Here is a 21,502-nt window from a genome sequence, read left to right on the forward strand (position 1 = left end):
ATGACTGTTGTTAGTCATAAAAAAAAATCTCTAAAAAGTAAGATTTACTTGTTCCTATTAAAAAAAAAGATGACTAGGAATATAAAAACCTATTTTTTTTTTTTACCCGAATGTTCGGTATTCGAATCGAATTTCGGCCGAATATCAAAGTTCGGTTCAAGCTACCGAAATTCGTTAAAACCGAATGCAAAACGAATTTAACCATCACCATCACCATTTGAGGAAAAGTCGAAGTTAGATCGGAATAGAATCGAAAAGTATCACAATTGCAATACGAGTTAAACCCCCCCCCCATATAGAAATAATACGAGAGCTTTCAAAATTGTTTTCAAGATTGTGTACGCAATTAGCACCATCAACATGAAACAGTTCTTTGTCGGCATAATACAAAACAAAGCTCTTTATGAGCTTTCATTGAACCTCACCTACCAGTATGTGCGTGTCAAAATTGAACGTTAAGCCACACAATCTAAGGTCGATTGAAATCAAATGTTGCAAATGAAATATAAATATAATACAGTCCAAGGAATACGAATTAAAAAAAAAAACAAAAATATTCTACTCATATTAAGCCCCGGCTTCGCACGATACTTGCTTGGGGTACAATATATTTATAAAGACAATTATATAACATCATTTTATACGCCTACTATAAAACTTAGGAACAATGTTCATTTCGTGGTAGGGTTGTGTATACGCCCGTCTGGGTAGGTACCACCCAATCACCATATATTCCACCGCCGAGCAGCAACGCTCAGTATTGTCGCTTCTGTTCGAAGGGTGAGTGAGCCAGTGTAATTATAGGCACATTGCCAAAGTAAAGAAATGATAAGTATTATTATAGTCTTATTGCGGTGCAAATATTTACGCGAAGAAGGATAAAAAACAACCATTATCACCCCTTTTATGACTTTATAATATATATATATATATATATATATATAAATGTATGTGTAAAGATAGTATTCGCCAATATATATCGTAGAGGTCGAGATTCTACTATGATAAATTCAATCTTAAATTGCATCCCTTAATTATTTATTCTTCATTAAATCAACACTATATAACCCCCCCCCCCAACTCCTAAAACAAACAAAGACAAAAAAACCCGGCTGTTTCAAACCAATTTTAAATTTATTATTTTATTAAATAGAAACTTTTAAATAGGTATCACTTGGATGTAATATTCGAGCGAACGAAAACGACAGAAAACCCGATGGGATTTCTCATCGACGTAATGTCGAGAAACTTCCAACCTAATACAAAAGTTCGTTATTGTTAAGCGAGAAATTAGTTATCTGTAAGCATAGGTGACTGGACAAAGGATAAGAAAAAAATGTCCTGACAGAAAACGACAAGGGAGACCAGACAATGCAGGGTGTATTAGAGATTAAAGTTCACGAGTGTGTGCGCGAACACAGGAGCGCTCTCTATACCCTCACTCTCACGATCCGATGGGATGGGATGAGTTTCCAAGTCACGAGAGTGTACTCTTCCAATTTTCAAAATTCCAGGCTGTTTGGCAGAATGACCCAATAACACAACAACGAGGGCTGTTTGAAAATATCCACACTTCTGTTCATTTAAATAATAAATATGTATACTATTCATAATTTAAATAAAATCACATGAAAAAAAAGATTCAAATCACGAACGAAAAAATATTAAAAAAATCGCGGTCTTAAAAGTACGAAAAAAGACCTAAAAAATTGCCTTTATTGCCAATATTTTATTAAAATTCTATGTTAAATATCATTCGTTTATATTACTTATAATAATAATGAATCCAAATAAAAACTTGATTTTGCTAGCAACTAGCAAAGACCCGACATTACGCTGCCAAATAAAACTAACACACACGCACACATACACAATCAGAGAACGACTTTGATACCATTTCTACATTATAAACCTTCACACTAGCGAAAACACCGACTGCATAAAATTCCAACTCAACAAGATCAAGATACGCGAGAGCGTAGAGCGCTTACAAAAACAAACACCGATTTTAATACATACATAATTTAAAAAAAAAAAAAAAAATTGACTATCCGTGACTTTCGACTCGTAAACTGCAAAAAAAAAAAAAAGAAAACCAAATCATAATCAAAGTAATTAACATCGAATATTTTAAAGCGATAACTTGTTCCGTTCCTATAAATACAAACATCCAGTTTCGTTTTCGTTGGATTTCACGCGCATGCGTATTAAATACAATAAATATTTACCGAGTTCATCCACCGCCGATGCGTTCATTGGCTCAATCATTTTGGCACGTTTCACAAACCCACCATATACTATAAACGTTCACGTATAATTAACTGCGTAGTTGTCGTTCTGCACTGTGTATCAAACGATAAGGTTCACAGGACCGTACCGCTGACGCGTCCGCACGCGTCGAGCGCCCGATCTAGACTGGCGTCTGACTCTATTTTCGAATTTCGAACGTAAACAAAGCGATTGCGTAGGCGCCGATATTCCTGATATCTTAACGCGTAGATCGTTTTTACTTTGTTGAGATGCATTCGCAAGTGTGAAATAAATATTGATCATATATGAGTAAACGATCGATTTCATTACAATTTGTGCGTTAGGAAATTGGTCTGAGCAAATATTCACCAATTCTTGTCGAGTCAAGACAATCTTTTATCAAGGAAGCGTTTATTCAGATGTGGATGTGGCTACACAGTTTTGGAATGTAGATCCTTTCGAGGACCTCCGAAATGAGCTCGGTCGACTAACATACAATAAAATTAACATATCCTGTATATAATAGCTCCACGCATTTTCGTCAACATATAACTAAATAGTACAGAATAAAGTCGCTTCACGCTGTCTGTCCCTATGTATGCTTAGGTCTTTAACACTACGGATTTTTTTTTGTTGTTTTTTTTTTGTCGTTTTATATGTATAATCGACGCAATACATTAACAGCCTGTAAATTTCCCACTGCTGGGCTAAGGCCTTCTCTCCCATTGAGGAGAAGTTTTGCAGCATATTCCACTACGAAAATCCAATGCGGGTTGGTGGATTCACATGTGGCAGAATTTCGTTGAAATTAGACACATGCAGGTTTCCTCACGATGTTTTCCTTCACTGCCGAGCACGAGATGAATTATAAACACAAATTAAGCACATGAAAATTCAGTGGTGCTTGCCTGGGCTTGAACCCGCAATCATCGGTTAAGATGCACGCGTTCTAACCACGGGGCCATCTCGGCTCATAGACGCAATACATTGTGCATTTAATACATAATGCACAATGTATTTGAGGTATTTAAACCCCTCAACCGATTTTGATTAAATTTTGTATGAAGTAAGCTTGAACGTTAAGTGAGGATAAAGGCTATTTTTTATACCCGAAACCTACGACGAATACCATATAAATGACAATAAAAATTACCTAAATGTCTTTGACGTCGAATTGATGCTAAATTTTCCGAATGATACGTTAAACTTGGCAAGGTTTCCTATGACGTAGCGCTTTCCGGAAACAACACCATACTTATTTCGAGGAGTGCATTACGAAAATAAATGCCTACCTAATTTTGTGTCTGCAGTTTCAATCATATACTCAACGGTCATTATTTGATATGACACACCTATCCAAACATCGTGAGGAAACCAGCACAATAGACGCGTTTATTTATTCAGGAAAGGCGAACCGGCGTATGCCACGTTACCTTTGCAACGCACAGCTAAGGTACCACGTTTGATAGCGGATTGGAGATTCTTAAGGCACAAACGACTACGGGCGATGGTGACCATCATTAATACTTAGTATTAGCTGCGCCCGCGACTTCGTGCGCGTTTTAATTTAACATTAATTCTCAAAGTCAAAGTCAAAAATCTTTATTCAATATAGAAGTGTTTACACTTCTTATTGCTTATTGCTTATTGATTGTCAAAAATCTACCACCGGTTCGGAATTTTAAAATAATAATAATTCTAAAATAAAGTCTAAGTTACTCCTTATCACATCAGCTATCTGCCAGTGAAACTCCCATCAAAATCGGTCCAGCCGTTCCAGAGATTAGCCGGAACAAACAAACAGGAAATTGTAACAAATGTTATTTCGGTATATTTACCGTGTATACGTACATATGCATTTAGTAAAAAGCGGTTATTTGAATATCACAAACAGACACTCCGATTTTATTATATATATAGATAATTGTGTTCCTGTTTGAACTGTATGTGAGTTAGTGTCTACACGCACATGGAAAATAACACCTTAGCTCCCAAAGTTGGTATCGCATCGACGATGTATGGAATAGTCAAGTAAATATTTCTTATCCTGCCAATCGTCTATGAGTTGGTCCAAGAAAACGCAAACGAGATCCTCGTTCCTCCTCGACCTGATGTAAAATGACCAAGCCATGGGAATTAACAAGACCAGAGGGCCGGCAACGCACCTGCAACCCCTGGTGTTGCAGATGTCCATGGGCTGTGGTAATCACTTTCCATCAGGTGAGCGTCCTGCTCGTTTGCCCCCTATAATATAAAAAAAGAAAAGAACACAGGGCTTCTTGCAGATACGTTGCCGGCCTTTATGAAAGGTGTAGGTTCTTCTTTGAAGGTTCCGAAGTCGTATCGTTTCGGAAAAACCGCCGGCGAAAGCTGGTTCCACAGAGTGGTTACTGGTTTTGCGAGAAATGCCTTAGAAATCGAGCTGTTGTGACGGAAATCTAGGTGGTTCGAGTGGAACTTGGAATTTAACAAGCTGGAACGGAGCTAGCAAACGAGCGTTTGCGCATTGACACCTGGCTTCTTGCAGCTGCGTTGCCAGCCTTTAAGGTACGTAAATCTAGTGTATCAGTATAGATCAGCACAACTTGCACAAATTGCGCAAATAAATAATAACATGACCTTATAAACAGTGTTCTTGAAAACGCTAGCGTGCGCCACGACCCCTGTTATCAGTTGTTTGTTAATACATTGTGACATACAGCTCTATGTACTGGTCGTGGTAAATAGATTGATTAAAATTACGCATCGAACATTCTACGGATTAACTCAACCGACTCCCGACTCTGCACCGACTTTTTAATAATACAGTCCCCGAAAATGCACTAATTTTTCAATTCACTTGGTCCTTCTGGGTTCAGCGGATTCATTGATAAGTCAACCGCTAAACAGCAATACTGCGTATTGTGTTACGGTTCCAAGGGTGAGTGAGTCAGTGTAAGTATCGGCACAAGGGACATAACATCCTAGTTCGCAACGAAGTCAATCAACAGTGATGGCCAATTTCCACAGGATTACCGAAAAAAAAAACATTCTTAAAAATATCGTGCTATGATTATTTAAAAGGGATAATAACAGCCGGTATACATCCCACCGCTGGGCTAAGACTTCGTCTCTTTGAGAGTAATTGAAATACCCAAGTTATATATTACATCAGAAACATGCATGCGCGAAATGAATTGACCACTTGTAATTTAAATAGTCAAAGGCCTCATTCTCCAGGTACCCAATTCTTTCAACTTAAGTTTAAAAAAATATAATCAGCAAAAAAGTTCCAGAAACATGAGTCAATAAAACAGTAATGAAAAAAAAAATTGTCGAACAAAGGAAATTTTCCCAAACAATATCCATACGCTAATACGTTCCACAAAATACATTACCGATAAGAACAAATACCTCAGTTATAGTTTGTAATGACAACACTAATTACGGACGTCACTAATGACGTTTCGGTGACGTCTTGCGATGTCTAAGTGACCTGTCGAAGAGCCTGTAATCTCGACCGTACCGTTCATGACATTGGCGAAATTATCTGTGCCCTCTTGACACAAATAAAAGCCAAAACAAAAATAAAAAAATTAACTTAATTATTAATTAATTCAAAAGCGAATTACTTAAACGATCATAATTGAATTAGACATTTCGTCAGGATAGGACAAAGAGATCCTTAACACAAAAAATATTAATGAATTTCTTCTGTGATATTACATACAAGCGACCCGCCCCGGATTCGCACGGGGGCTATACTGATACTAAATATACTACAGAATGTCTTCGTATACAAAGTTCATAGCTTTTTGTCAAAGATTTATGGGCCTAACCACCACGAAAGGATTAACTGATTTCTGTTATCAAAGATCCCTAACTTGTAGGCATGTTTGGATAACATCCAAAAATAACCAGTCATGGTTCACACAGAACATAGGTCAAGACCCGATACTTAGGGAACATTTGAAACAAAATACATCACCCTCCCGCTGAGCCGTAGTCGAGTAACCAGCGTATCATTAAATTGCAATCATAGCGACACGTCACGCGACATATAATTCAGAACGCAACGGTCAAGTGTCTACGTGACGAGGGAGACCAATGAGAACGTGAGTTCTGTCAGGTTCTTAATGCGATCTTTCGTTTTGAATTGGCCAATAAAAACCTACTAAGCGTCGCCCATTGGTCGAAATTCGACTTAGAGAAAAAGGACATCTCTCGAGAGATATCCGATTGGTACGAAGTTATGTATCAGCTGTGCCCGCGACTTCGTGCACGTTTGAATTTACCAAAAAGTTATTTTTCAGTTCGCTGATTTTACTATAACTTATTAATTGTGATATTAAATCGTTGGTGGGAGTTACCCGACGTGACGGAGTGGTGGAATGCGGAGGTCTCTAGCCCCACTACCCCCCCCCCCATTAAGATTTTCCTTACGATTATCCTCAAGGGAGAGGAGGCCTTAGTCCAGCAGTGGGTAATTTACAGGCAGCTACTGCGTTACACTCATAACAATGCACACCGATTGTTTAGAGTGGAGGGGCGCGTCTTCATCAGTGAACACACATTCGTACACGGACGCCACTTCTACAAAATTGCTTTCTGCGTCACGAACAAAGATGCGAGCTCTGAGTCACGTACGCCCTTCAAGTGAGATACAAACGAAAACAGATGCACTTAGTCATTATATAAATAAACCACCGACTTTTCCTTTTTTCACCGTTACATTCGAATTAAAATTAAAAATATAAATAAAATAATAAATAAACCGGCCTAGCGCGAGTCGGATTCGCGCACGAATGCTTCCGTACCATTGAATAGGTAAGACAAAATAAAATACTTTTGTTATATGTAAGCCCCCCCCCCCCTTTAATATTGTTTTATTTTAATTTTATTATTAAATTAAAAATACAAATGAGTATTTTGTGAACATTTTAAGTGTGTGTTGCCATTGTTGATATCGAGCAAAAAAGGGCAAAGAAATCGTATTTGTTGTAGGGGAGCCCCCCTTAAATATTTATAGTTATTATAGCGGCAACAGAAATACATAATCTTTGAAAATTTCTACTGTCTAGCTATCGTGGTTCTTGCTTTACAGCCTGGTGACAGACCAGTCAGACGGACGGACAGCGAAATCTTAGTCGGTCCCTAAGTTACGGAACCCTAAAATGAGGTGTCGTGGGACACCTGGTCGGGACGAAGTTGAAATACCAGACGCAATGAAATACCACCGGTTTATTATTAAGAATCCGTTAAAAGTAAATAAGTAAAAGTAAGTTTAAATATTTAAGCGTATTAGAAAGAGATAGAGCTATAGAGAAAGAGACAGTGGCCGCCCGAAGGGGTCATAACCTTCCTTTTCAATTCCTGCCAGTTCACTTTACACAGCGTTAAAGGACGTTCTTCCGATGTTTACAACACTAAACACCAAGCAGGCGAGGATATAAAATTGGTATTTGATTAAAGACTTACGATTAAAAGGAAACCAATAAAAAATAAATGTATGATTTTTTTTTTTTTAATAATGTCCCTTTTCACCTGGGCAAAAGCACTTCAACTAAGGTACTGCGAGTTAAAAAGTCCTTTTACTCGAAAGGTCTCCTTTAGGTCCGTTACGGTCCAAAATATTTTCTTTTTAAATCCACTCTTGTTTTTTTTTCTATTTAAATCTACGCAAAAGTAAATTGTAATTTAGTTCTTCATCTGTTGAATTACGAAATGATAAGCACCTCAATCGAAAGGCCTTCGTTCGGTTAAGGTAAGGAACGAAACAATTTGAAAATTAAAAAAAGGAGTTACTTTACCTTAACAGACCTTAAAGAGACCTTTCGATTGAAGGTCATTATCATTTCGAATTTGTTCAAATGAGGTGCCGAATTAGCAGGGAGCATGACGTCATAAGATGCCCTTTACCGTCACGGGATACGACTCCGTCTAACCCCCATAGCGCGCAAATAAACTTTACACAATAAATTTTAATAACATTTCGTGCGAACTGTACACGCAGCATATTACTGAGATCTGTTTTTTTTTTTTTTAATTGGAATTCGATACGTTATCAGTTAAGATATTGCGTTTTAATTAAGAGGACTACAAGAGCTAAGTGCCCTTGAGAATCGCACGCACACACTTACAAAATCGTCAAAAACGGCAAGCCCGTGAACTAAGGGTTAAGCGAGGTAACGAGGTTACGCCCAAATATTCTAATAGATGGCGCCAAACCGAGCGAAGTAAGATCAATCATAAATCTCATAAAAAATAGATAGGACAACAGAATTGTTTTTATTTCTTTCGATGTTAGTTAACAAATTATTATAAAAAAACTGATTCAATTAAACTTACAATATTTTTATTTATATTTTGTACACAATATAATAGACAGTTAGTTTTAACCTTTTATTTGTATTATTATACCTACCACAATTAGTTCTTATACTAAATATTAAAACATACCAATTTTTAATATTTTATAAAAGTTTGATAATCTATTTATATAATAAAATCGTAAGTGTTCGAAACCTGTAGTGTAGTAACCGTGGGGTAACATACATATAGCGTAGTGTTTGTTCGTTTTATTAATATCGGTTCACAAAAAAAATATATATTCAATTAAAAAAAAAAACATCTAAATATTTACAAGACAAAATGTCGTCAAGTCGATTTAGTTGAATCATTGGTTAACTAGGTTAATCATACTAGGTTTAATTATAAATCTCATAAAAATAGATAGGATATTAGAATTATTTGTATTGCTTTGGACTGTTATTCGAAAATGATTAAAAAATAAAACTGATTTAATTAAACTTAAAATATTTGGATTTGGTACTACAAAAAAAAAACATTTAGTGTTAATTTTTTTATTAAAATATTTTATTTAATTTCACTTGTATGTATGAATGTATGTACGTATGTCCTGAAATCTTGCAATCAATATTACACCTACTTCCATTGAAGCTATGGAGCGGAAAGTTGGCACACATATTTAGTCTCGATGACAATCCACGATTCATGAATTGCTTCCATTTTCAATCCAATATGGCGGACGTTACTAAAAATTACAATTTTTGAATTACGTACAAATGACACTTCTAAATATTCTAGTTCTCTGGTTCACAACAATTACATTATTTTTTTTACGACTTTACTTTTTTTTTATTATTAAAATTAGTTTATACATAATTTTAATTCCTATTATAAACAAAATCGATAAAATTAAACTCTTACGCAATATAAATAGCTTCCGTGTTATTGTTTTCGACTTTCTTTATTCTGTAAAAAATAAATATATGTTAGTAATTATATTTTTATTTATTATAAACGTATGTATTTAAAAAATATGTATCTAAATATGCCCCATAGTACTTTTAATGAAAAATATCAAATTGCTTCAAGTTCATGGGGATCGAACGCAGTCACTCTCAATTGATTTTTTCCTTACTTTCACCAAATACTCTATCATAATATTTGAAGAACAGCTCGAAAAATCTGATTCTATGCGAACTGATTGCACATTTTTTCTAATAGATGTTTTCAATATTCATAATTTATAAAAAAAAAATATGTTTACTAAAAAAATACTCTTACCTTTTAATATCGTTCATATGTATGTTCGGCGCTTAATTTATATAAACGTTTTTTAGTTTTCCTCACGCGTTTCACTTCATTTCCCATATTTACACAATTAAAATTTATGACAAATAATATAATAAAAAACAAATGCCTAATTACTACTACATTATTTTAACTTAATATATTTATCTACAAGAAAGAATAATACTTATTATAAGAAAACATGAATTTACAATTAAAATTACAAAAAAATATCTCGTAACGTAATGATGCTCGTAACGAAAAGATCGACACGTCTGTATAGCATCAGGCCTCGGCCGGCAATGTCTGTACACGGCGTTTACGCACACATGCGTACGCATTTTGTTCGAAAATAAGAATATCTGATTTAAAAAAAATCTATTGATTTTATTAAAAAAGTGACGCAGAGGTTAAGTAATATATTGCTTGTAGAATAATCTGACAAAAAACCAGAATTATTGAATGTATATAAGTATAGTTATTCTTTATTAAAAGATTTTTTTAGAGGTAACTTTGTGATTTTTTTCTATCGTACCAAATTAATTACATCATGTTTTCAAAATAACAAATAACTAGCATGTATCCTGAAGATTATCATATATTTTTTTCATTTGGTTTACTGCATTGGATCATATACTTTTTTGCATTATAAAACTTGCATTTAGCTCATGTAGTCCCCTTAATAATGTCTGTGAGATTTTTGCGAATTTGATATACGAAACTTTTTGCTATAGTTTTTATTGAAATGTCTTAAAAAAAGGTGTCCGTTTCGGATCGTAACTTAAAATTACATGAGGAATTTCAAGTTACTTTATACATACGAAACAACGTCCTCCCTTTTCGTTTTGTCTGTCAGTCGGAACGGATTCTTATACGATTTCTCCGACGGACGGAGTAAATAACAAGGATGGTTTAGGTGCAGATACCATTTTAAACATTGATATTAGCTGAATTATGACTATGATTTTTGAAGACGACGGAAAAACGTCTGGAAACTTTATCAATAGAATTATACGTATTAAAATTTCTCACGTAGACCCTTAACTCTACTAGTACTACGAACAAGCTTAAGCTATAACTCACTAACGCTAAAATAATACATTACGTTAGAAACACAAAGTAAACCGATCAGTTACGAACATACTACAATTATCTCCTGAGATGATCTACATATATGTTGGTACTGCATCACTGAAAAAGGGATCAAGCCCTTATTATTGAATAATAATACTAGCAGCGGGCTGGACTGGTATGATCTGAAAAAACGCAACAGCTACGCAATATTTTTCTGCTTGTTCGTGTTATAAAATGTTTTACTTAAAATTTTCGTCTACCTATCGAATCGCCATCATAGAAATTTATCTTCAAAAAGCTTAATATTAAAGAGTTGGGCTCCGAATTAAATGTTGTAATGTAGGTATAGAATCTAGTATAATCTATTCCAACCATAAGAGGAGAAACGCCAAATAAACAACATTTGACAGCAAATTGACGCGATATCATTGGTCGAGATTGATTAATCTATGATATTCGCTATGGATTTGCGATTGTCGTTCGAACGTCGACGAAACTGTTATCGGAACTTTGGAAGTAACATTAAAGTGGATATAAGTAGTTAAGTGTAACAGTGTTGTATTATAAATAGAGATATATTAATCGTAAACTCTCAGTAGTGCACAACATAGCTGAGTTATTAGCGAATCGCATGAAATACGTAGATTTAGGTATGTTTACCTTTTTTCCTACTTCCATTGGAATTGGCTACAGATACAAATTGGATTTATCGTGAATTTTTATTGTATTTCAAACATGTTAATGTTAACCAATAAAAAACATTTTTATTATTTTTTATCATCATAATGTAATTTCTAAGCGAATTTCGGGTACAGTCAAGTACCAGGTAAGTAGAAATTTACAGGAGATGTTACAGTACCCAAATGTACATCTCTCAGCCTCATTCTCAGGGTCTCATTGAACGACAATCTTACACGACTGAAAAGATTTAAGCGCAGAACCAACGGCTTCACGTGCTGTGCGAGGCATTGTTGTTTTATCCCCGTAAATATAGAATCATTTTTTATATTCTTAATTACAGTCTTGTCCTAAATAATCTCTTATATACACATGTATAAACTTAGCGTTGTAAAATTATAGAGCAAGGTTAGATGGCTAATAACAATACAATTCTTCATATAAAATCGGTTAAAGTATGAGCACAATTTAATTAGGCGACATTTTAAACAAAACACGCGCAAGGCCATCTTGATTTTATTAGATTCTCCATCCCTGTTTAAATCCAAACATTTAGAAAGAGATAGCAATATTTTTTCTTATCCTACTAACATATATACGGATTTCTCTAATGGGGTGATTCATGACGAGGATTTTTATATATACTAGCGACCCGCACCGGTTCCGCACGGGTACAATATTGATAAAAATTAAAAAGTAAAGGATAAAAAATGGTTATTTTGGGTTACTATGGTTAGATAGACTTTTTTGAAGAACTTTTTAAGGTGTACAATACTGTAGTACAATATTTTGACCTACCTCGTAGCGTTTGCAATGTAAGCGCAAAAATGTGTTTATTTACGACATCAGAAACCTCTAAAATTACCAGTGTTTCTCTACTATATTGTGCATGTAATAAACATATAAACCTTCCCCTTGTATCAATCTATCTATTAAAAAAACCGCATCACAATCCGTTGCGTAGTTTTAAAGATCTAAGCATACACAGGGACAGACAGCGGTAAGCGACTTTGTTTTATACTATGTAATAATAATAATAATAAGAGTATTTGCACAGACATAATCAAGTGGCCAAGATTATCCATCAACAACTTGCACTTCGATACGGTCTTGTGGTATCAGAGGTACCATACTACAGGTATGTGCACGACCCAGTTCTCGAAAATGGTCGTATCACACTGTACTGGGACCGATCTATAATCACTGACAGGACTGTTGTCGCCAACAAGCCTGATATAGCGGCGATAGATCGGTCAGAGCGCCGCACGATAATTGTTGACGTCACCATCCCTCATGACGAGAATCTCGTGAAGGCTGAGAAGGATAAGCAAATAAAATATCTTGACTTAGCTCACGAGGTTGTCGACATGTGGGATGTGGATACAGCAGTTATTGTGCCGATAGTCGTTTCAGCGAATGGCCTAATGGCCAAGAGCCTCGACCAACACCTTAAGAGGCTCTCGTTAGGCAGCTGAGTCAAAGGCCTGATGCAGAAGGCAGTACTCCTCGGCACGGCGCGTATTGTGAGGAAGTTCCTCTCTCTGGGGCCCTGACCACCGGTGGCTTGGACCCTGTTCCCGCCACTGGTTGGCCTCTGTATTTTATATTTTTAAATATATTTTATATATTTTGTATTTTATATTTAAAAATGTATGTATACATGAATGAGAATAAATAAAGCAAATAATAATGATTTATTTTTCAATAATTTAAATACTCGGAAGTGTCATTCGATAAAAAGAGACGCAATCAACACACATCCATCCGGCGATCGCTTATTTTTAAACGCTTACAGACTGACCGACTGACGTCAAAATATGTATTAAAATCAACCGAGGCGTACTACGAGTACCAGGAGAGCACGTGTACGGAAGAGGTATCTGGCAGGATTCCCGAAACGATCAAGCGTCATTTAAATTTAAACCTTAAAACTATGAGGTAAAGTTGAAAATAGAACTAATATTTTAGAAATCAAACTTTTTAATATTGATGAGATAAAAAAATAATGCACTAATTTTTGAATTACTAAGCCGTAGTGTAGACATATTAATATTTTATTTTTTTATAATAATAATTTCGAAAATATTTGTTAAATTTATACATATATATGAAAACATACTCGAATCTTTTTAAAAATTATTTAATCGATTTCAAAAAAGGAAATTATTCTCAATTCAAAATTATACGACCATAATTGAAGCGAAAATTTAAGAAAAGAATAAAGAGGAATTCCTTTTTTAAACATGAATTTAGAAGTATCATACAGGTACGTACATTAGTTATAACCTGTTAATAGACAACAAATCGCTTGTATGTGAATCTAAGGTTCGTAAATCCTCACACGTTAGTTTGGAATGAATTTGTAGCTATTGGTAGCTTTAAACAAATTAGGACAACGGCTAACTAACCGCCATGCTATCGTAACGGACAATTTACGTAGCAACTTTTAGTATTGATTTAGTAATCATGCAACCAGTTACTAAAACTAATTAAAACAATTTCTTGGTAATGTATAATATATTAAAAAATATATTTTCCATATTGACTGACCTCGGTCTAGTGGCTATGTTGTAAGAATCCTAGGTTATAATTAGTGGCTGTTTCGTTTGTTCTTGAATTTAAGAAATTTAGTTGATATTTTACAAATTTATTTTATAACATTCATAGGTGGGATTATCAAATGGACCACTTGATCGTGAGCGTTCACCGTTGCCCATAGACATGGGCACCGTATAAAATTTTAAACATTCCTTCCTTCACCAATGACCCAACCTTGGAAACAAGTCCTTGTTCCTTGTGTCTGTAGTTACACTGGCTCTTGAACCCTTCAATCCGACACAAAACACTGCTAAGTATTTCTGCTTAGGGGTTGAATATAAAGGATAAATGGTTGGTACCTACTCAGACGGGCATGCACAAAGCCCTACCACCAAGTAAGATTAGATTTATCTCTCGTAAAACTTTAATGGCCGCTCGGAAGTCTGGAAAAACAGTGTTTACACCTACGTGCCTCGATAACAGGACTGCCGTCCCATGATTATGAGAATTCGGAAAAGAAAGTGCACCTGTGTTTGCGGACACACTCGTGCGAAGTTTGCTATTCACCATTGATAATGAACCAGTAGATTCATAGTTCGTACGACGTAAAACAAATACATTTTCAGTCGTTCATCATTCTACATATAATTAACATATCTTTTGACAATACAATATTAATTATTCTAACATCAATTGTCACCTTTAAATACGTATAATTTCGCAATATCATTTGCCACGAGTTCCGCACGATATACAATGTATATTTACAGACAATAAACACGTCTTCTCTCTGCCAAGGTCAAGTGATGAATGAACATCAACAACGCGTACAATGACCGTTGGAAGCGTGCTGAATTTATTTTCAACCTACTTCGAGAAAAGGAGGTTACATGTACGATGCATTTTTTTTAAATGTTACGATGACTTAAAAACGGCCAGATGAATTTGGATAATTTTAATTTTTTTTTAAGTACCCCGAATGTTCCGATTTGTTACGGATTTTATTTTATTGCTTTACTAACTAAGCCGTACCGCCTGTTGGTCCAATAAGAGACTTCTTGATTGAAGAACAAACATATAAAGCGTTTTAGCGAGGAAAGTTGAAATTTCCGGCTTTTCTCTGCTATAATATGCGTGTAGTATACATAAAAAACTTACTCTTGAATCACTCTGTTAATTGATGAAAACGGTTTAATCGATCGTGTTATCTACATACAGATAGACAACTGTTTATCAATCGATTTACCATTGCTTTCCTCAAATATTCAACAATAATTATTGCCGAATTTAGACAGGTACAAAACGTACATTGTCCTCTTGGAAGCCTCGAACTGGAAGTCGATAGTACGTACAGACCAAATCGAACCTAGAATATTTTACAATTATTACGACGGCACTAGGACGCGCCTTTGTATTGTCAAGAACAGGAAAACAGAGTTCATAGCACCCTAAGGCAGAATTCATATTTTTTATTTAAACAAGGTAGGCAACCTAGCAAACGATCAATTGATATACATATAGCCCATTCCAATCGACGTAGGAATAAAGATAAACAAACTTTAGATTTACGTGTTTCATACGATTTGCTAATAACTCAGCTGTATTGTGCTATTGTACACTACTTAAAGATTATGATTAAGATATCCTTATTGCGAAAATATGGCGTTTTAAATGACGACGAAACTTTTATCGGAATTTCTGAAGTAATGTATTATAATCGAACACTATTACACTTAACTACTTATTTACGCTTTAATTTTAATTCAGAAATTCCGATAACAGTTTCGTTGTCATTCAAAACGCCATATTTACGCAAAGCCATAGTGAATATCATAGATTAATCAAGCTCTCGGCCAATGATATCGCGTCACTTCGCTGTCAAATATTGTTTATTTGGCTTTTCTCCTTTTATGGTTGGAGAGTATAACTAGAATTGTCCCTCAGTTGAGGATTATTTTTGTGAGAAATATTCGAAATAGAATCGGGACGCATCATTTACGTTAGTATAAACCTGTACTAAGTATTGCTTTTTAGTGGCACATTATGTAGTAAGTAGGTGATGCCTGCCCATACGGGCTTGCACAGAGCCCTATAGCCTACGACATAAGGACACGCCTTTATATCGACAAGCAACAGGAAACGGGAAACAGGAAAACAGAGTTCATATCGCTCTAGAGAGGAAATCGTTGTAAACTACGTAACTATCAGTTCTTAATGTAAAAATGTTGTATCTACATTTGTGTATTGAAATTATCTTAAAATCGTTCATACAATACAAGAGACTATATGGTCCAGTAGTTAGAAAAATGATTAAGTTCAAACCATCAAAACACTATTGAATTTTTACAAGCTCGTGCTCGGCAAGGAAAATATCGTGAGGAAAACTGCCATGTCGGGTGAAATGACACCTAATCCCGGCGATGGTTAATTTATTTATCATTACGTTAGTATTCGAAAGTAAAATTATGATAATAATTGCGATCTAACTGAAATTTCATTTACTTGTCGAAATATCTAAAGCAATTTTAAAATAGTATTTCTTTTGTATTTTGCAACAAAAAAACTACGTGTGTACACCAAGCTTTACAAGCAAAAACAAAACAATTAAACACCATTTATTATGCATGTTTGATGTTTAGAAAGAGACAACAAAGTCGGCATTCCATTCTAACAGGGTCAATATTCGAATATCAAAACATGCCAGCGATCACGTTTTCCTTATCAGTGTTTATCAGTTACGCTCTAACTGCAAAACTAAACGATCCATTAACAGTCCACACAGAGCATATTATAAATAACTATATAAGATTTATTTTTTTAAATTGGATTTTGATATAAACATAAACTGTCAAATAATCATCAAATGACGCCTACATTTCGTTTTAGTGGTTTAGCCGTTAAAGAGCAACAAAAAGACAGAGTTACTTTCACATTTATTATATGAGTTACTAATTTTTGCCCGCGACATCGGGTAGGTAGCCTGTCCCTTTCTGTAAACGAAACATATTTTGCCTGGGTCGTTACTAATGAATAAGACATCTGTATACACAGATAAGATATATTATGTTTTTAAATATACGTATTGTCTAGATTAACGAGATGCGGGAACAATAAAAGATAAGATTTGTTTTGATTTTATAAAAACAAAAGATATTATCTTAAATAAAAAAAAAAACAAAAACAACATAGAAAGTACTAGGAGAGCATACATTGCAAACAAGCATATCGATCGAAGGTTAGTTTACAATATTAACTTTTGAACATCTAAGGTCAAGCACCTAGACGTCTCGCCTTCGGGTTCAACAAACTCATAATGTACGGAATAAACTCCCTAAAGATCTCTGAGTGCCTGGTACTTTCAACCCGTACGCGATGAAAGCGGCCTTGTTTTTTTATTCACGCATGCATACATATTTCATGCAGAGGGGGTTTGCATTTTTTTTTATTACGTTGGAAAAACGCATAACGCGTTTCCCCCACATGGTATGTGGGGCTCGCCGGCGCTGAAGGCGCCGGAATACCCACTATAAAAAACCAGCGGTACCCACTCCGTCTTTTTGGGAGACGTCATGGGATGGCTTGCGCATACTACCGTGACGTCCTGACGGTAGGCCCAACTCTGTGGGCCTCCAATTCCTAGGGGGTTCTCGGGGTACAGAGACCCCCTATCCCCAGCGAGCCTTATTGCGGTAGAAGGTGTCCATAACGAAGACGCCTTCTTCCCGGTATTCTTCGGCGAAGCGGGTCGGCACTACTGAAGGGGGTTTGCATGCCTCAACCCAACTTCATACGACAAAATGCCACATTTTTGTCATGATTACGATAAAACTTTTACACAAAACATAATATTACTATTGTGCATTTACGATTTGCAATCGTAAAATAAATGTCAAAAGCGGTCAGTGGTTCTCAACCATTTTATAAACATCGCCTTTATTTATGTACATATATTTTAGTTTCATTTAAATTTTTGTCGCGTAATTAAAATAATATAAAAACAACTGCATAATAATTAATAATTATATTGTAAAACATATAACTTGTTTTTGTCCATGAAATCGTGTAGATCTGATAGTCATTTTATTATTTGCGTAGTACATAATTAGACATAACGCGAATATCTTAAGAATATAATTTTAAAATTAAATTCCTTATCATCGTGATATAAAATTATATTGCCAAAAGCATTAAGGAAAAACAACATATAATATATACTGTTTTTAAAATTTAAAGAATCAACGAAGTATCTGATGTATTAATATCGTAAGCCGATTTTTGTCCCAGTGTTTATGGGACGATAGCTGCACATAAAAAAATCGGTTATGGTCTCATTTTGAAGAGCTCCAGTCGTAGCTGTGCAGAAAATTAAAGAGGATTCTTCTAAATTACTACAATTTAACAATTAATTTATATTAGAGAGAGGAAAAAAGGTACGAAAATCCTAAAAAAGTATTTGAATAAACGCGAAGTTTCGCGGGAGATCCACTAGTTGAAGTTGATGACTTTAGAATTTAGACAATAATACTTATCTAGTTTAGCGAGTTATTTGTATAACATATTTTTTTATAAAATTTTATTTGAGAATGTTGAGTCAACTACACCCGTAGACTTAAATTAGAAGGACTTTAATTAATATTAATAACATTAAATTAATAACATCTTACACCGTCAAAGCGGTTTCTACCATGAGAGATCATAATGTTACCATGGACGTCAACACTGATACGACCGAAATAAGTGCAGACACAGAACAAAGACTTTACGTACTTTTCGAGGCGATGCTCCCGGCGAAGCTGATTTATTGAAAGAAAAAGCGATCAACTTTGTCTGGGGATTTAACTTAGAACTTTGAGATTTGCAGACTTATAAGACAGTCATGTGCAGTTGATTACATTATTCATTCAATCTTCCGCTCAGACTGGTATCGTAAATTTTACAAGCGTGTTATTGCTGTGTCATTAAAGTTACGACAAAACTGAGTGTAATGTTTTCAGGGTTCATTTATGTTCTGTTACATAACTAATAAATACTTGGATTGATTTGGACTTATGGGGTATCGTTGACATATTTTTATAATTTTATTTAGTCAAGTCACACGCGTTTTCTAATTTTACCGTATTTTTGGAACGTAATTTCAACGGTTTACAGTAGAGTGAACTGGCAGAAAACGTCACGTAGGAAAAAAACATGATGCCCCTTTAGGTGACCTTTCTATCTCTCTCCTTTCTCTCTGCCTCTTTTATTAATCTAATACATAATATGTAGCGAAAGAAACTTCTTTCCAACCTGGTATCCCGGTACACCTATCTTTTTTATATCTGATGATTGAAGCTAGTCATCATTAGGATACAATCTGTGTTACTTTTACAAAACATGTCACGTATTAGTCAGTCGCAAGGAGTGAGCCCGTGACCGCGTTAACAGGGACTAGCAATAAGAGTTGCTATACAAATAATCATTACTCAGACGTCATAATTTAAATAAAACAATTTACAATTACAAACATAATTAATATTTACTAAAAAACGGATATTTGTCCACAATCAACTAACGATCTTGTTAATTTTTGTGAGTTAAATGTTAAATTTGAATTCAAAATCCTCAAATTTTTCTAAAACGAAACATTTCTACAACAATAAACTGACAACATACCAAAATCTTTAAATATAGAAAATACATGTCAAGCCTCATACACAAAGCTGAATAATTTGAATTTTAAATATAAGATATTTCATGTAATAATACTAGGATCCTTAAACGTCTTAATGCTTAGGAGCAGATAAATTATAATTTTAGGGAGGGAACAATACTTTCTAAAACAAAGTACTTTTACACGGCCTACAGTATACTGAAAAAGCGTTATATACTCCAGGCCACCTTTCCCTATCTTTCTATTACATAATGTTTCATATAAAATTATAAAAATGTTATACATATTATATAACGAAAGAAACTTCATTCCACTGGTGACCCATGACACCAGTCGTTTTTCCATCGAAAAATATTATTATCAATATTCCTCGTATTATTTATATCCATGCCATAAATCAGATATCCTCTAAATGATATACAGTTAAAAACATAAGTGGATTTAATAGCTTAGATAACTGACTTAACTATTAAATCCCGCTCATCTGATATAAGATGTTCTTTGTCATCAAATTACACTCGATTATTCCAAAACAGATCTCAATAAGACCATCCAAGCTATATATAGGCGGGTCTTTGGTCTGCAATTTATTCATTGAGCCAATTTATTGTTCAATCCATGTGGGGTCCAGTGTTACTAAGAGTCATATTTAGGTCAAAGTAATATTCGCAACCAATATCAACTAACAGCACTTACTTGAGCACTTGGTCGGAAAGCTTTTATAGAAACTATAGGGGTCCATAAAAATGGTCTATTCGTTTTTAGTTTAATCTTAATCAGTACTCCAGCCAATATACCTAAAACTTATGTATATCAGACTAGCAAGCCGCCCCGGCTTCGCACGGGTGCAGTACAAGTACAACATTTTAAACAGCTTTTATGTCCCTGCGTTTTAAATCTGTAATATCTTCGAATATATTCATTTTAACTCCTTCTTAACCACCACCTGCCCCTAGACATTAGCTCTGTAAGAAATATTATCTGACTCCTGTGCGTGTAGTCATACTGGCTCATTCAAAATACTATTAATACATACTTGGTACACCTAGACGACATTGCACAAATGATTTACCACTAAATTACTTTACACAGAAGCAATAGTGTAACCGATGAAGTTAATTTGATGTGCGATTATTGCTATGTAACACAATATGAGGTAAATCTATCTGTCTATTGTGACAGACAGACAGATTTACCTTAATAACTTTACCCAAATTTATATAATTTGGTATATAGTAAGAAAGGACATAGATTTTTCTTTACCTAAAACCCGACAACTAACTCCTTAAATGCAAGAAGCAAATCCACGTCCTAAAACAAGTATAATAACATATAAAAAAATAATCTCGACAACATAGCCTTACTTCCCAATATTATCTTACACTTCTAACAGAGCTTTATCAAATTTATGTTCAAGGTCAAATTTTTAATCAGTTCTTAAAAAATAATCTTTACAGGGAAATTTCGTCTTCAAACATTGATAATATTTTTAATATTAACACACATCGCAATTACAACAGAACAAATATATAAGATGAACTCTGATGTGGACCATCAAGTCAGCAAGAACACGTGAAAATTACGATGTAGGTTTATTTGCAAATATCAATGTACGAAGACGAAATTTCCCTGTAACGTGTATTTTTAAGAACAGATTAAACATTTGATATCACGAGTGAGACATGAAGTGTGTTCCCAATGCACTGCTGTTTTTTTAACATAGGTAGACGGACGGGC

The 21,502-nt window shown here is 34.7% G+C and overlaps 1 protein-coding gene across 3 annotated transcripts in view; it reads right to left on the minus strand.

Annotated features, from left to right (window-relative positions):
• LOC113394106 (BCL2/adenovirus E1B 19 kDa protein-interacting protein 3) overlaps positions 1 to 21,502 on the minus strand; it is a 37,655-nt gene that overhangs the window by 9,479 nt on the left and 6,674 nt on the right. Inside the window, exons 1-2 of one of the 3 annotated variants that reach the window (XM_064220142.1) lie at positions 14,413 to 14,423; positions 2,229 to 2,279 (exon numbers count right to left, since the gene is read on the minus strand). The exons of 1 other annotated variant lie outside the window; for it this stretch is intronic. In XM_064220142.1, coding sequence (XP_064076212.1) covers positions 2,229 to 2,268 — 40 coding nt within the window. In that variant the 5' untranslated portion in view covers positions 2,269 to 2,279; positions 14,413 to 14,423. Of the gene's footprint in view, positions 1 to 2,228; positions 2,422 to 14,412; positions 14,424 to 21,502 lie in introns of those variants that run through there. One more of the 3 variants, XM_026631306.2, reaches the window with a different exon arrangement.

This window comes from Vanessa tameamea, chromosome 31, assembly GCF_037043105.1.
Source record: "Vanessa tameamea isolate UH-Manoa-2023 chromosome 31, ilVanTame1 primary haplotype, whole genome shotgun sequence".
NCBI classification, from domain to species: domain Eukaryota; kingdom Metazoa; phylum Arthropoda; class Insecta; order Lepidoptera; family Nymphalidae; genus Vanessa; species Vanessa tameamea.